The sequence below is a fragment of the Sphaerodactylus townsendi genome, linkage group LG01 (assembly GCF_021028975.2).
Source record: "Sphaerodactylus townsendi isolate TG3544 linkage group LG01, MPM_Stown_v2.3, whole genome shotgun sequence".
Lineage (NCBI taxonomy): Eukaryota > Metazoa > Chordata > Lepidosauria > Squamata > Sphaerodactylidae > Sphaerodactylus > Sphaerodactylus townsendi.
This window is the reverse complement of record NC_059425.1, coordinates 67,311,546-67,329,534: the sequence shown is the minus strand read 5'-3', so window position 1 is coordinate 67,329,534 and position 17,989 is coordinate 67,311,546. Positions and strand designations below refer to the sequence as shown.

The 17,989-nt window shown below is 42.2% G+C and overlaps 1 protein-coding gene across 1 annotated transcript in view; it reads left to right on the top strand.

Moving 5' to 3' along the window:
• Window positions 1-17,989, top strand: part of TOGARAM2 (TOG array regulator of axonemal microtubules 2) — a 77,673-nt gene that overhangs the window by 11,856 nt on the left and 47,828 nt on the right. Inside the window, exons 2-6 of the mRNA XM_048512152.1 lie at window positions 6,882-7,016; window positions 7,746-8,024; window positions 9,159-9,394; window positions 14,289-14,464; window positions 14,727-14,773. Coding sequence (XP_048368109.1) covers window positions 6,905-7,016; window positions 7,746-8,024; window positions 9,159-9,394; window positions 14,289-14,464; window positions 14,727-14,773 — 850 coding nt within the window. The 5' untranslated portion in view covers window positions 6,882-6,904. The remainder of the gene's footprint in view (window positions 1-6,881; window positions 7,017-7,745; window positions 8,025-9,158; window positions 9,395-14,288; window positions 14,465-14,726; window positions 14,774-17,989) is intronic.

The window sequence follows — 17,989 nt, the reverse complement described above, 5'->3', positions numbered from 1 at the left end:
GGTGTGCACTGATTTCTGGATGGGATGTGCAGGGAAATGGGTCATTATGTTTCCTTTTTTAAAACTTCAGAATATTTACTAGATGATTGAATCTCATGCTGGATATGGTTGTATATCTTATATCTACAAAGCAAACATGCTCAGCAATCTGAGTAAACATCCTCATACTTTACTATCTGACTAGGCAGTTACGGGGGAGGGATGGGATGAATGCTAGTGCACATACTAAGGCAAAACAGAGACAGTGATTTGCCAGATCATATATGTTAGGAAAAAAAGACTGTCTCCTGTAAACAGGAACAGTTCAGCTGCATAGTGGAGGCTACACAGGCATTGGGGTGCTGTGTGGTTTCCAGGCTGTATGGCCGTGTTCTAGCAGCAATCTCTTGTGACGTTTCGCCTGCATCTGTGGCTGACATCTTCAGAGGATCTGAAGATGTCAGCCACAGATGCAGGCGAAACGTCAGGAGAGAATGCTGCTAGAACACAACCCCGATAACTCTGCTAGAAGCTCCACAACATAATAGCTGACCGGCTGTGAAAGCCTTCAACAATACATTACAGAGGCAATATTCACCCATACAAATTAGTTCTTGATGTTGAAATCAAGTTACAAACTAGCATTCTAACTAATGAAGATGGAAAGTTTTGTCTTCTGATTTTCTGCTGAAACCAACATAAGTAGCACATGGAGGATGTGGAGAAGGGTGGAGGGGAGCTTTCTTTCAGCTTCCAGCCTACATCTCTTTAGTTCTTGCCATCTTCACTTTCTTCAGTCTAACAACTTTCTCCAAACCTCATTTGACAGGTATTTTGTTGACTTCGATACTTACTCGCTCTGGCCCTAAGGAAGTACCAACAAAAATATATTCTGTGTTCTTGACTGTTTGCTTTTCTTTAGCCATAAAAAACCTCTGCAGAACAATCCATCATCCACCTTTCAGAAATTAGCATTTCTTGGCTGCTGCTCTAGTGGAGACAGTAACAATATGTGCTGTGAAAACATTGGGCACAATACTTGAATAATTGTGGGCTCGTATGCCTGGCATGTAATTCTGGTGTTTAATTACTGCCAGGGTTCAGATTCCAAACCAGTTTGCCCTGATCTCTTGCTTGTTCTTACTTAAACTCGTACTTGTAAGTAAATTAAATTCTGTTACTTTCTATTGGGGCAGATCCTACAATTATCCTAGTACTTCTCTGAGAAAAGTTTATGAATGTATGTATGTATGTATTACATTATTTGTACCCCACTTTTCTTTTTGGCTCGAATTTGAAGATTTCCTCCAATAGAAGAGCCATTTCAGTTGAAAAAAGTCTCCTCAGGCTGGAGGAAGGCTATTTGCAGAGTGGTTGGATCCAGTTTATAAATATGGCTGTATCTTCTGTCTCTTTTGGAGGAATAATGTGCTTTAAGGAGTTATTCTGAGCACCAGGATTTAAAGAATTAATAAACTACAGGTCAAAAATCTTCTTTTATGGGGTGACTTATAATGAGCCATTTATTGCTACATGGAATTTAGTGCAAAAATATTATACTGGTTTTAACTGTACTTAATTTGTATTGTATGTTTCATCGTGCAGACTAGTCTCGGACCTCTGTATATTTCAGAATTAACAGCTGCACATAATTTTTAAATATGTAATCTTGAAGGTTCTTATTTTCTCTTATTTTTTTTATTGATAAACCATCACTATAAATGGTTACAACATGCCAAGCTGTGCAAGGTACAAGACTGATCCCTTCAGTATACACATGAACTCTTGTAGGCACCTTATACTGAATCAGATCCTTGGTCTACTAAAATCAGTATTGTCTACTGAGACTGGCAGCAGCTCTCAGGTGGAGATCTTTCACACCTCCCACTATGTGATCCTTTAACTGGTAATGCCAGGGATTGAACCTGAGATCTTCTTCATGCCAAGCAGACACTCTACCACTGAGTCATGACCTCTCACAATGCTATTGTGAACATATTAGTATAATTCTACATCCTACTTGAGAATAACAAGAAGACAAAGAAGAGTTTGGATCTATACCCCACCTTTCTCTCCTGTAAGGAGACCCAAGGTAGCTTACAAGCTCCTTTCCCTTCCTCTCCCCACAACAGACATCTTGTAGCAGGAGTAGGTGGAGCTGAGAGGAGGGGTTCCCGAGAGCAGTGATGACTAGCCCAAGGTCACCCAGCAGGAATGTAGGAGTGTGGAAACACATCTGGTTCACCAGATAAGCCTCTGCCACTCAGGTGGAGGAGTGTGGAATCAAACCTGGTTCTCCAGATTAGAATCCACCTGCTCTTAACCAGTACACCATGCTGGTGTATGAATATGAAAGACACAGCTAAAATAATTAGACGCAGACAATTAATGAGATAATGGCTGAGCATAGTTAAAATATGGACTGCTAATTAATAGAAATTAGTGTGATACAGCACAAATAAGACAGTTAGGGAACCTATTTAAATCACAAGTTAGCAGTTGTTCTAGATGGTTTTCTTGCTGCTCTCTCAAAGTAGCATTCTCTGTCTCTTATCAGTCATTCAAAAGCCCATCAATTGCTAGTATACAATGATGAGAAGATCTGTCTGTTAGTGGGCCTCAGCTGACTATTTAAGACAATCGTTTGAATTATTTTTGAGTGATTAATTTATTTTAGCAATTACGTTGCTTTTATTGTAAGTTGAGCCTTTCTGGGAGAAACTGCAGAAAGTACATTTTTAAATAAGCAATTTAATACACATATACTTAGTTGAGGCTAACAAATCTTCTTTATTACATGAGAGCAGCAATGTCATAGGACATTTTTATTTAGTCCTGAACCGATCACACACATCAAAAAATGAAGGACAGAAGGCCACCTTTCCTTTCCGGCTCTGCTTTCCTTCTTTCCTATGCACTCCTGCCATTATATATTCATTAAACAAACCTAAATTTGGCTCCCTATTTCTTCACAAATGCCATTTAATCATTACTCCACCACTCTCCCATTCTTAAGATGTGTCACCACTGGCTCCCTCCACTCCACCATTCCGTGTCCTCTTCCTTTCAGCCCCGTCCATTTCCTGTCCGTTCCACTAAAGTGCCACTTCCCAAAACTCAATAAAAGTAATTAACAAGATATTTAGAACAGGCTCCATCCACATACCGTCCATCATAAATTACTACCAAGGTGTGTGTGTCGGGTGGTCATTAAGTCCTCGGCGTCTCCATGTGCTGTGGGCCATATTTTCCATTGTGCAAGTTATTCCGTATTATGTCTCCATATCCCTCCCTCCTCCATTCCTCCGTGTCGTGCCATTCTGGTCTATTTCCTTGTCTTTTTCCTGTGTGTCTTTGATTCTGTGGTCTCATTGCTGCCTCTTCCACTCTCTGTTTCTGTGCCATTCTGTCCTGTCTCGTTCCTCAAGGCTATCCTGTGTGTTGGGGTCCATTATTTCTGTCCATTCTTTGGTCCCTCTTTGTCTGGTGTGCTCACATCCACTTCTGTGTCCTCCACTTGGCTGGGGTTCTCACTCCACTCCTTGGTCTGTGCTTGGCCTCCACTGTTTCCTCCATTCCTTTCTCACTGTCCTGCCTGCATGTGCCTCTTTGTCTGTCTGTCTGTCTCTCTCTCTCTCTCTGCATGTCTCTGCTCACTGTGCTGCCTGCCTGTGTGTATATGTATATGCTGTGTATATATATGTATATATATATGTATGTATGTGCCTGTATGTGTGCATGTGTATATATGTATGCCTGTATGTATGTGTGTGCTGTGTATGTATGTGTATGTCTGTGTGTTGTGTGTGTGTGTCTCTCTCTCTGCTCTCTCTGTATGTGTATGTATGTATGTGTGTGTGTGTGTGTGTATGTATGTATGTGTGTGTATGTGTGTGTGTGTGTGTGTGTGTGTGTGTGTGTGTGTGTGTGTGTGTGTGTGTGTGTGTGTGTGTGTGTATATATATATATATATATATATATATATATATATATATATATATATATATATATATATATATATATATATATATATATATCTTTTTAAATACTGTAAACTGTCATTATTTAAATCCAGAGGCGGAGCGAGGGGGAACTGCACCTGGGGCGTGCAGACCCTGCTGCAGCACTGCCCACCGAGCTCTGGAACGCCCCACCCCGCAATGCCCAGGCCACGCCCCCACTGCGTCATGCCTCACCTGGCCCTGTTGGCCCCACCACCATTGGAACCTGTTGTTAAAATTTTTGAATCCCACCACTGGTTAGTAGCTATAGTAACTCAAAGGAACCTCCATGTTCAGAGACAGTCAACCTTCGAGTACCAGTGCCAGAAGGCAACATCAGGGGAAGGCCTTGGCCTCTATGCCCTGTTGTTGGCCATCTGGAGAAAGGAGCTGATTGACTACTGTGTGAGACAAGATGCTGGACTAGATGACCTACTGGTCTGGCTGATCAGAAGGGCTCTTCTTATATTCTTATACCCTTACATTATCTTACTATACTCAGCCTGAAACATTTTTCTCATGAGTCAGCTCCAGTACTGGAAGTGAACCTGGCTGAAAGGGCAACTTGCAGAATGGAGCACAGCATGGTAAGGTGGAGAGAAGGGCAGAGTTTATTTCCCCTCACTTCCATACTCTGCTTTCCCTTTTCATTTTGTTTTTTAAAAAACCTTTTCTCCCTCTAGGCATGAAACTATTAAAAACATGTAAAAATCCACACAGATTCCTCTTTTGTCCCTGTACAAAAGGACTGTAATACCAGAGCCAAAAGGCTGTCAGAAGAAAGTGCAGTGTCAAAGATGGCTAAAGTAAAAAAGAGCTGGTGATAAATTGTGACCCTCACCTAGTTACCCTTTCAATTGAACTTCCCAACCTGTCCTCCCCCCCCCCCTCCTCAGTTTTTGGGTTTCCCATGCTGAGGAGAGGAGAGAACTCTCCAGTTTTTGTATCATAAAAAATGATGGCCAGAAAAGTAGAGAGGAGGCATAACAGCTTTTTAGTGTTCGCCATTCTTGCTTCCAATTGGTTTTCTGTGCAGCAAACTTCAAAAGTGGGATTCTTTGAGCATGAAACATCCAAATTGCCTTTCAAACTATTCTACACATCCATGTGATTAAATTTAGGATTTCATGTAGCAGAGCATGATATAAAGCGGAAATGTAAATATATTGCTATGTAGGGAAAATGGCTGAGAAACGGCTGATAGGCTGTGGTATGATAAATAGACAAGTGAATTATAAATGTTCAAGGCATCTAAATTTACAGTTAATTGGCTGGTATTTTACCCTTGCATATTTTATTTCATGTTGTGATATTCTCAATATTTCATTTTTATTGGATGAATGAATAAATATTTTTGGTTGTTCTGTCTCAGGCTCACACTCTTCTATTTCCATGGTTTAACCATGCATAGTGCATTTTTTCATCCCGCCCCCCCTCACAAATCAGTCTTTTCAGGTCCTTGTTGTAGTTTCTTTATGGTGGAAACGGCTCATCTCAGAGCATGCCTGTGGAATTGTCGAAGATATTTATCATCCTAACAGAGCTTGCAGATGTCATGGTGAATTTGAACTTTTACCACGAGCTACAGTATCAGCAGAACTGAATATTTTTGACAATTCAATCCAAAGGCAGTTGTACTCTATAAGTAGTAGGGTCACTGTTGGTTTATAAGAACTGAGGGTATATTTGCATTATTCCTTTTTGAATCTTCTAGTTTGTATATAAACCTCTATTGTTCTTTCTGTTTGTTTGTGTTGGTTTTCTTTCACTTGTTTCCTTTCATTGGTTGTGCCACAATGAACTAAAGTGTAAACACATGAGCTTCATTCAGACATTACGAGAATCTGTAATTAAACCACAATTGAGCATGAAGACAACTTGTTGCTGTGCTTTTGCACTTCAATCACTTTTGCAATTCTCCACTCACACATACAATCTGAATGAATTTTTTCTGTTTTGATTAAGTTGTATCTGAATGCAGGTGTTTTAGCTAACTGGAGTTCGCCCGATCAGGGGATGTCCTCAGAATTGTTAGCCATTCAAGAATGTCATTGTCTGACATAGAAATATAGAAACTATATAACCCACATAGGCATTATTCTGTGCAGACCTTTCAGTGTCCTAGGTGTGGGGGGGACACTATCGCAGCACTAGAACCAGTAAAAAGAACTACTGGACATGGAGGTTGCCCTTAATGATCATGGCTAGTAGCCACTAACAGACCCTTTTACAGCTGTCTGTGTCTGTGGCCATCGCTACATCCTCTGGCAGTGAATTCCACATCTTAATCTTTCTTTGTGTAAAAAAGTATTTCCTTTTGGTCCTACTGAATCTACGGCCCAACTGCTTCATTGGATGCCCTCAAATTCTTATATCCTAACTTATCCTTGGACCACAGGCATGTTGAACAACTCACAGTGTTACTGAAATGATGCAGTCCTCCTCCAACCACCCAACCCCATTTAGCCCAAGTAGACTGCTCTAATTCTAAGGAAACACTTTCTCCAGTCAACCTTTTATACATTTTGCACTTGGTTTTATTGGCTAGCTTGTGTTTGGGCTACAAAGGGCTGTGTGTGCGTGTGTGCATACGCACGCATGCGCACACAAGAATTGTACTTGTGCATAGTCCAGGGGAGAAATGGATGAGACATTCATGAAAATGGGGGCATGTCATATTTGAAGGGTAATCTTTTTGATAGAGTCTATTTTAAAAAAAAATACACAAGTGCTTGACTTCTCCAGTATTTTCTCAGGAACAATATACAGCAGGATGACTTTTAAGTACTGCAATATCAAACCTGACATGCTTCTGTAAGGACACCTGTCTGGAGACCAGGCCTTTGGTCCAGGAAAATTAGCAAGTTATTGTTCTTCCTGTTGTTTGCTTTTATTTCATAGCAAAGTACCAAGCCCCTCTTACAATGCACTCTGGAAGTCCCACCAAAGTGAACTCAGGATGTGGATCGCTGAGAGGAGGCAGCATTGATTCCAATTTGCAGCTGTGTGGGAATGGTTGGATGTCAACAGATGAGGGTAAGAATGGGCTAGACTGCGGGAGATTTGTGACCCAGTCAGAGATGATAACAGTCAACTCCCTCCTGTAACTGTGAATTGAGGTCCTTGCAAATTTAGTCTGGAATCCAGCAGAGAAAATTATATTTTAGTCTTGTTGATTCAAATAAAAAAACCTGCTACCTCTGTGCTTATCTATAGACATAATTAGCTGCCAACAATTCCTAAATGGCTATTACTCCTCTCAAGTAAGTGTCCTTCCCTACTAGAGACATTGCTAAGGAAACTGTTTCCTAGATATGAGGTTTGTCTGTCTTATTTGTGGCCACAAACACAATTGGGGCTGATGAGCATTAATACTCTTATAGCTGTGCTCATGAGCAGAGTCCTATGGACAACTTCCCCTTTCCTCATTCACAAAGCATGGCCAAAAGCTTTCTAGTTTGCAAAGGTTTCAATTAAGCTTCAGTTTACTGAGAGTCCAAATGTAGGTGCCTTAATAGAATCACCTCAAACTTGGATTCCCACTTTTGTACTTGCCAAGGTGGTCTATTCTAAATGATAATTAACTATACAATAGTCCTCCCCTCTTTTTTTGCAAGTAATGAACCCATCCTATCTATCATTTGACCACCTTAATCAAGAACCATGGTTCTTCTAGTTCTGTGTGTAATTAAATAGACAACTGGTTAAATGGATTCTTCAGTAGCGAGTTGAACTAACAGCCTCTTCCATTGAATCACCTTGCAGCCACTCTTCATTCAATGTTAAAAAAGCAAACATGTTTTCGGGGAGGCAAAGGGGAACCTCTGGACTTCTTTCCTTTGGAAAGCTGGGAGAGTAGGAATGGCCTCCAGAAGAAGAAGATGGATGGTATAATGCTAGGTGACTCCTCTCAGCTGTCCAGTTCCCTAAGGAAACAAAATCCTAGCAAGTTGGAGGTGAGCAGTGCGGCCATGGAAACTGCTCAGATCAAGGACAAACTGAAGAAGAGGAGAATGTCTGATGGTATCCTGGCCTCAAACAAAGGTAAGATGGTCTGCTGATTCCTGATGGATCATTACTATGATTGTAACATGGACCTGCCTTTTGTGTTCAAAGCACTTTAAATCCCAGAGCCATTGACTGTTCAATAATGGCAAATATTGAGATGCTTAAACTTAAAGGATCACAGAACTTCAGTTGTATTTTCTAAGTTTAAAGCTAGATATGGGCCAAGTTGTGTTAATCATAATGGTGAAAGGTTAGACTGTTCTACTAGTTCACTAATCAGCTACCTATGAACCAACTGTATATCTGCAAGAAGGTAGTACTGCAAACTAGTTGGCATATTTGAAGTATAGTCCAAGTGCCTTTATATGTAGGTATACGCAAAAGGGATTAGGGCTGTATTATAATATAATGGGTCAAGAGGGTGCTTTTATAAAAGGTGTAGTCTATTGCGCTGTTGATTCTGTGCATGTATATGTGTGTTTGTGTGTATATATATATTCCTTTTGCTGTCTTATCTTCTACTTTTCTGTGTCGTTCATGGTATGTCATGTGTTATTGTGTTTGTTTGGCTGCATTATCTTTTAATTTTGTAATTTTCATCCTATTGCATTGTTTGTTGGGTGTTTTATACCCTTTGATTGCATTGTTTATATATGTTGCAGTCCATCCTCAGCCTCAATAAGAAAGGTGGGCTATAAATGAGGAAAATTAATGAATATGTTTTATGAGTTCAGCTAAAATGTAAGGTGTAATGCAGCCCACACTTTCTGCTTTTCTTTTGGATGCCATCTTGCTATAGTAGGGTTAGTTTATCACAAGGTTGTTTTTAAAACTATTGCTCCTTTCCCATTCCAACTGGGGACATGCCTACTGGCCACTTGTAGAGTGAATCCAGTTTCTACAGCCCATTTACATTTGCAATTGCTGGCACCAGTGCTGTTGCATGGCCCATTAGCATGGATGATGGGGGTCACTGCAAGAATGCGTATGGGATGTGCAATTTGCTGGGGTGGAAAAGGAACTTTCCTTTATTAGGGGTATATGGTGTGTTGCTCACTATAGCAGGGATGAGTTCAAAGTGACAAACATCCTTTGTGGGCCTTACCCCATGAAGAATTAGCCTGCCAGTATTTCCAGTTTCTGATGTCACACTGTGCTCTGTATTGGCAGGCTTGGCTGACTCCTCTGGTTCCAAGGAACTTGCCCTGAAACCAGCCATTTCCAGGGCTACTTCTCAGAGGCTGCTAATCACTTCTAAGCCCATGCCTCCTATTCAGAGCATCCCCACCTCTCCAGAGATAACAGATGAAAGGGAGCATCGTGTGCTGGAGAACAGCATGGACCTCCTGGGAAATGGAGGGGATCGCCTGGAATCAACAGCAGCCCCTCAACAAGTACAGCCAAAGGTGTTTATTTGTAGTGAGACGTTTATACACTTAATTCAAGAATTTGAATTAATTATGTTTTCATTAGGGACAAATAACACACTAGAGCTTGGTTACATGACAAAAAGGCGTAGTAAGGGGGAAAAGCGCCCGTTGCACTGGTGCATCCCCTGCCCCCGCCTTGCTCCGGAATGCCCTTGCCACACCCCCACAAGGGCGCACACCGGGTGCGTTGCACAACCCCCCAGTCCCCTTGGAGCTATGCCTCTGTCATGACACATTTATTAACTTGCTTGGTTGGCATGATTTGTGTTTGATTCAGCCCTTTTGCAGCAGCAACATCAGGAAAAAATGAAATATTTACATGTTAGAAAAATGTTTGATGGAATAGAAGTACACATATAATATAGCCTCATACTAAATAATTGCTCTATCAAGCCAATGTGGTCTACTCTGACTGGTAGCAGCATTTCACATATGGAGAAGAGCCTCTTGCCCTCTGCCCATGTTCATGTCTTGAAACAGTCCCAGGGAGCCATTTGCTCCATTAGGAAACTTACATCATTATAGAAGTAAAACTGGAACTGTTGGGTTAGTCTTAATGACCCATCAGATCTATCATAGGGAATCCATACACACCAGTACCTGCTGAGAGAGTGTGTTCACCTGGCAGTGTTTATGCCTTGCATGGTTCCTCTCACTGTTACTTGTGGGGATCAAGTATTTGTTCATTTTGTTTATTATTTGATTTCTATTTATGCCTAATAAAGGTTTTTGGATTGGATTGGATTGGATTTCTAGGCTTCCCTTCACTTTGATGGGCTCAGAGTGGCTTACAACATTAGACTGACAGATTAAAATAAGCAACAATAAAGGCACCATAAAATCAGTCCCTCACTTATGAAGGGACCTGAATTAAAAGAAGAGGGGAAGGGGAGAAGGGAGGTCAGCTATGATGGACTGCCATTGCTGCCATCAACTGTAGGACTGGCAGAACAGCTCCATCTTACTGGCCTTGTGGAACTGCAGTAGGTCTCTCAAGACCTAGGTCTCATTTGACAGAACATTCTATTAGGCCAGGGCTGGGACTGAAGAGGCCCTGGTTGAAGCCAGCTGGATATCTTTTTGGTCAGGAATCACCAACAAGTTATCTCTTGGAGGTGTATTTGGAGAGGCTGTCTTGCAGGTACAAAGGTACCAGACTTCTCAGGGCTCTGTAGGATCCAATTCTGGATGTCTTTTCAGCCCAAAGAGTACTGTACAATAGTTGTACTCAACTCATCCTGACAAGTCCAGCAATGTATAATGTTCCTATTTTTTTATTTTTGATGAGGTATCTGCAAAGATATGCAGACACAAATATGAGAATCTTAGCAGCTTGGAAGACAGATCTACTGCCCACTGAAAAGCATTGGATAGACCTGCCTTTCACAGACCATCATAAGTTTTAGGGTTTTTTTACTGCACAGAAAAACTAAAACTATTCACAGAGGGCAGGTCTACCCAATGCTTTTGAATGGGTAGTAGACCTGTTTTCAGAGCAGCTAAGATTCTTGTATTCATGTCTGTGTATCTTTGCAGACAGCTCATTAACTTTTTTAAAAAAAAATTGGAAAGCTACATATTGCCGGAATCGGCAGGATGTCAGGGGGGTGCTTATCAGAGTAAGATGGAGGTACTCTTGAATCAATGTAACCAACTCTGTTATATGTAACCACTGCCATCTATACATTCTTTCCTTGACCCTACACTTTATGTCTTTGCATGCTTTGTAGTGAAGTAGGCCTCCCCTGTCACATGAGAAAGACCCTTCCCTTCCCCCCCTACTGTGGTGGTTCCTTCTCATGCTTCTGAACCTGAACTAGCTGTGGGACTAGTCAAAAGGGTGAGTGTGTTGTGCATGCTGTCATGAGAATAGTGTAATTAGCTGTCTATCATTTGGTGGTCCCCTCATCTTGTCAGGAGTTCTTTCCAAGGGGAGTCAGAGCACCTGCATTGCTCTGGTAAATGCTTCAGACACATTCACAAGGGGCTTGGTCAGTGATCCGGGGATATACCTTCTATCCACTTCCTCATTTCAGAGTTCATTTTTTGGGTTAAGATTCCAAGACCTAATATAGGACCAGAACTGTATGGAGAAAAAATAGCACCCAGGGGAAAAACCTGCTAACAGATGCTGGGGAAGGAAGCAGCTGCCCTGCGGGCAGCTCAGACAGGCACCTCAGGACAGCTGCTTCCTGCCCCAGCTTCCCTGCTAACAGAGAGGCCAGGGAAAGAAGCAGTCTCCTGGCGAGTGTCTCAGGAGGCTGTGGCTTGGCAGCAGGTGGCTCAGGCAGGCACCTCAGGACGGCTGCTTCCTTCCCCAGCTCCCCTGCTAACAGAGAGGCCGGGAAAGGAAGCAGCCAGCTGGCAAGTGGTTTAGGCTGGCACCTCAGAGAGGCCAGGGAGGGAAGCAGCTGGTCTGTGGCCGCCCAGCAATTAGAGAGCCACTGGGCTGTCATCCCCTCCTCCCCCATGCTGACCCCATGCTGACCCTCCTCCCCCATGAGCCAAGTTGGTGCAGGAAAGGAAGGGTGTGGGGGCGATTTTGTGTCCCCCCATGGATGCCATCCCCTTCTCCCCCATGCTGACCCAGCTCAGATGAACCAGGTCAGTGCGGGAGAGACATGGGGCCCCATGCAAAATTGCCCCTCCATACCCCTCCTCCCCCCTGCTGACTGGGCTTGGACCAGCCAAGTTGCTATGGGGGAGTAGGGGTGTGGGGTGATTTTGTACCCTCCCCGTGACAGGATGGCATGCACCTGGGGACATATGACCCCACATGACCCCATGAGTGGTATCCCCCTGCACAGGATGAGCTGAAGATAACTATGGCCATTTCCATACAGCACAATCATACCTGGTTACAACCGGTTTCTTACAATCCAGGTCTGTGTAATCCTGCTTTCTCCCTTTGCATGACTGCCCATTTTATTAAGGAATCCAATGAAGTCCATGAGGAAAGACTCCAATTTCTTTTGCATGAGCTCAGGACTTCTGTATTTACATTGCAAACATAGCTGAGCATGCCCGGTGTCCCGTGTTCTGATTGGCTGTTGTTTTTGAGTAGCAGCTTGAATAAGCGGCAGGTGGGAAGATCAGGGGGGTGGGCAGAGGGGCGGCGAGATCAGGCGGATGGGCAGGAAAAAAAACTTGTTCCAAACTCACCTTGGGAGTTCAGAAAAGAATAGCCAATTTGGTAATTTTGAATATCCTGGGAGGAGGGAAATATCATGGGGAAAATCTGCTCGAGGACCAGGAACCGTACGAAATTCTTGGCCGCACAGGGATATTTCTCTTGATCAACCCAGGACATTTTGACTGTGTGGAAATGGCCTATGTATTCTTTGGGCTGAAAAGGCACCTGGAATTGGAGCCTGCAGAGCAAATGTCCTGGGGCAACCTTCAGCAAATGGAGGCAGGGAGAATCCTTTCTGCAGCACACAGAATGTCGACGGAAGCTGAAACTAACCAGGCAGCTTAACCATTCGACGGGAAACATAAGACACCTTCTGAGCTCCTGAACTCTGCACAGCCAGGCAAGATATGTCTTTCAAATGACTTGTAGGAAAAAGTCCTCTTTCTAGCATCTTCAAAGTAAGATGGCTTGGGCTAAAATAAGGTGTCCTGAGGATGTGTTGCGGAAAAAGCTGGGTGGAGTTTCCCCCAAGACATCTTTTTTTGTGTCCTCAGGACATCTTATTTGTGCTGTGCAAAATGGCCGAATCACTTGCAGTTAGCAAAATATGACAAATTATTTGATAGCCTTGGAACAAACCAAGGAGCCATTGATCACACCTTATCATCCAGGCTGAGAAGTTGATGAGGGCCTGTAGGAGGAGTACTAATGTGAACAAATTAATGAACTCATAAGAAGCAGATTGTTGATGGAAGGTCGAAGGAGTTACAAAACTGGCAGGAATTCAAGGCTTTCTGGAAGAAATAGAGACATCCTAGAGAGTCTAATGTAAATTTATTCCAGTGAGATTTTGAAAAAAACACGGAGTGCTGAAATTTCACTGTTGAAGAGAGGAAAGACAAGGAGACGAAGCTCACACATCACTGGTAATTCCAACAGTGTCAACACCTAGACAAATGAAGTGCTTTTGCTGAAATAGTGGAGCTTTTATGCCATACAGCTCCCCAACTTTCTGCCTTCTGAAGACTTCTGTGCAACTCAAAAGTTTGTGTTCTGCACCAATAGAATTTAGGTAACATGTATTCAGCTGATCCAATTTGTGCCTCTCCCTTCTCTGGAGCTGATATATCAGTTATTGTCTATATAGAGATGTGAAGTGAAATGATAGGCTAGTTCAGTTTTTCTTTCTTTCCTGTATTGCCATCTGTCTTCCCTCTACCATTGCCTGTATCATCACCAATCCAGTTCTTTTTTTTGTCAAAGCCATTTCTAACCACCACATATTATTCTGTACTCATAGATGGCACAACAAAGCAAAACTTTGGCTGAGTATTTGCCTAGAGTAACTTGTTGCACAAGGAATAGATTATTGGGCTACTACATGGGACAGACTCCTGTGAGCTATACATTTGATGATTTACGTGGCTTGAAGTGACAGCTCGGGTTGAACAAGGTTGTGGACTCCTGGATCACTTCAAACAAATGGGGGCTTCTGCTGCTCCACAGTTTATTATCAACATCTGCAGGTGGAGCTTCTGATCCCTTGGGCCCTGTGAGTTCTGTACCTCCACATTCTCTAAGTCCATGTCTGGACTTCCCAATGTCCAGTAGTGTGACAACATTCTTCTCCAAGTCAGTATCTGAATTCCGGGTTGGGGCTGTAAAGCTCAACTTTAAGAACTGGAGTTATAATATTTTATTCAAATTCTAATCTTTTTCTGTTGTGCTCCTCTGCAGAACCTACACGGCAACAATGAGAACGTCAGGAAATCTTTAGGTGCTGCTTTGATCCCCCCCATACCCAAATCAGCAAAAGCCCACGGGGAAAATTCTCAGCATTTTCAGGAAACTTTTTTAAGTTCATCACAATTTGATTCGACTTTTGCTGCTGTGGAGGACTGTTCTAAGTCTAGGTAATTCCTTCTCCTGCCTCTCCAAAACCAAATTGAAAGGTCTCACCTGCAGACTGTGAAGGATGTGGTTTGCCTTATAGCAAAAAGGCCATTATATGCACCTGATTAAGACTTTGCTTCTTGCAACAGAAATATGAACTGCAGGTCTTTTTTTGCACAAATGTGACTCACTGAATCCACTCTGGTATATCAAGTAAATAATTATCTTGTGAAAGTCCGTTTTATTTCTTCTGTATCTTCATGTTTCTCAATTTGCTTTAAGGTCAGGGCCAGTGAACAATGCTGAAGAGAACTCCCTCAAAGTCCCAGGCAAGTACAGATTGTATGGTCATTTTATTAGAAGGATAAATTAACATTGAATATATATTTCTATAATAATCCACTGTGTTTTGTCATCTGGGATGCTTATGGTGTTACTCTTTTGTTAGATGTAGGTGGGTACATCCATGTCTTACAATGCATATAAGAAAACATAGAGGCGTATCTGTTTTGCAACAGAGTGCATGCTCAGCAACCTTTTTCAGACAAGGCTGAAGTATGCACGTCTTTGCAGAGAAACCTAACTGTGTCTTTCTATTCCACTATTACTTTTATGTGCCTTTTTAGTAACTCTGGAAAAAAGCACTGAGGCACAACAAATGTGATGAGGTCTTGTCACTTCTGAGCAGGTACAATGGCATATGAATTCATATGATAACAGAGGGGAAGAAAGGAATTGAAAAATCCACTGATGGGATAATGAAAAATAATCACGAGGGCTTGTCAGAGTTATCCATGGTTGTTGAACCTCAACATTCTGTATTTTCACAGTAGACATTTCACAGTAGACAGACAGTCACTTCTCCAATGCAAAATTTGTAGATAGGAAAAAGTTGGGGTATCCACTGAAAACATCCCATTAATCAAGAAGGAAAATTCAGTGGTGGCACTAGAAGGCAGAGAAGACAGGGCTCAGTCAACAAGGAGCTGATCTGTCAGACTAAAGATGAGGCAAAAATCTTGAATTAAAGTCAGGCATGGCAGATGACACATTGATGGCTAGAGGTAGTAATGGGCTGAATGAGAGCCGACTGAATCCCAGTTCAGTACTTGGTTGATGATAATGGTGATCATAATGAGATTCAAGTTGATCTGATTTTATTCCTATTGAAAGAGCAAGTTCTGAGTGTGGAAGTGAAGTTATTAAGTCCTAATCTGTGGATGTGGTGTTTGTAATATATTTAAACCTCTGAATCTGGTTGGTTCACCAGCTTCTTCAAAAGGATAAGTCTGGCCATGTTCTTACCTGCTCCAGGTTAGTTCATAATAGATGCACTCCATGCCAAGCTACCCCTGAATATGGTTAAGCAGACCTAAGGAGAGTTACTCCAGTCTAACTCTGTTCATTTCAGTGGGCTTAGATTGGAATAACACTGCAAAGGATCGCACTGTTAGAGTTTTTAAGTTCTAAATGGCCTGGGACCAGAGAGTATATTAAGATCACTTTTGTCTGAGTGACCTGCCTGAACTTTACAATTGTCACCACAAACTCTGCTTCGTGTTTTGTTCTTCTTCACAGTTAAGGTGGGTGGCCATGAGTGTTAGGAATCTTATTGGTGGTGACTATTGAACACTCCATTCTGTATTTATGTTGCATCAAGACTGTTACTTTTTGGCATTGAGATAAGACTTTTTAATTCTTTGAAGCAGTTTCAGTGTGATTGAATTATTTTAGGCTTGGCTTGGTCTTTTAGTTGTTTATTCTTCTCTGTGGGTTATATGTTGTGAAGAGACTTCCAACATGGCGATCTAATGAATTAATGACACCCACCTCCCCCAATATCCTCTCATTGTCAGCCTTTCTGAGGTCTTGCAAAGTGAAAGTCATGGCTTCCTTTATTTGGTCAAGCCATCTTCTGTTAGGCCCGTGGTGGTGAACCTTTGGCACTCCAGGGGCTGATGGGAATTGTAGTCCATAACATCTGGAGTGCCAAAGGTTCACCACCACAGTGTTAGGCCTTCCCCTTTTTCCTACTGCCTTCAGCTTTTCGAAACATTATTGTCTTTTTCAGTGAGTTTTGTCTTATACTGTGACCAAAGCACAATAGCCTCAGTTTAGCTTCTAGAGAGAATTCAGGCTTGATTTTGTGAAGAAGACACTAGGAATTTGAATATGGCTTCTTAGAAAACTGGTATAAGCATTTTTAATCTTTTACTATGATGAGAGATGCATTTAGGACAAGGAAAGATGGGATGAAAATTCATTAAATAAATAAAGAGTATATGTGAGACGAGAAGCTTTGCTGTGACCAGGGGTAGGGAACCTGCGGCTCTCCAGATGTTCAGGAACTACAATTCCCATCAGCCCCTACCAGCATGGCCAACTGGCCATGCTGACAGAGGCTGATGGGAATTGTAGTTCCTGAACATCTGGAGAGCCGCAGGTTCCCTACCCCTGGCTGTGACTATATTTCAGGGCACATCAATAACTCTTGAAATGAGAAAATCACAGGATGTGCAAGAACATGGGAGATGCTCCTTTGTCAATGCTATTGTCCTCAGATGGAGAAAGCAAGGGAAATAGGGAGTAGTTATAGGAATTTCCCACGTAATCCACCCTCCATACAATTTAATGTTATATTGCCAGAAGAATGTGAGACACATCCCCAGCAAAGTGTCACTGATAACTCTTGGTCAACATATGAACCAGGCTTTGGTCTACATTTATTGTCTGGCTAACATTTGGGGGTAAGTGCACCATTCTTGACTTGTACAGGATCTACTTTTGTTGCCATAGTTTTTTGTCATTGTGTCATTGGAGTTTGTGACAATAGGTACCTGTACTTCTGACCTGCTGAATGGGAAATGATGGCTTTTTAATTAGGCTGCTTTAATGGTAACCTTCCCCCACCCCTCCCCTTTAGGCTAATCCTGTATTACAGCGCTTATCTTACCGTTTAATAATGAAAAATAGCTATGTTGTGTAAACGTAGACTACTTTCCATTGTAGTTTCATTGCTTTTAAGGTATAGCATTTTAGTTCCTTTTGCCGCCAGCTCTGCTGGAGAGCAAGTCCTGCCTTGTGTGTGAAAATGAGATTTCACTCACTGTCTCTAGGGTGACTGCCTGGTCAAAGGTGCTAATTTCAAGGGGAGTGGGCTGCTAGCTCTGATAATGAGTCCACTGCAGGGAATGTCTCAGGAAGGGATTTATTGTGGCAGACTCTTCAGCTGCTAAATTCTTTGAAAACAGTGCTTAATTTCCTGTTAAAGAGGAAAGAGCATTTATTTGCTTTGGTTGTAAATAGTGGCCTGTTATTAAACAGCACGAGAACATGCCATCACTTAAACTAAATTCCTTTTCAGTCAATGAAGTACAAGATACTTAACACAGGTCTGAAATGAATAGAAGAAACGAAATAAGTGAATTGAGATCAGTAGTGAGACGAGATGCTTCAGATCTGCTGGGCAAACCTGCCAGTCTCTCCTTTATTTTTATATCGGTCTTTGTACCTCCCTTGGTTTAATTTGCCCATGACCCTGATTT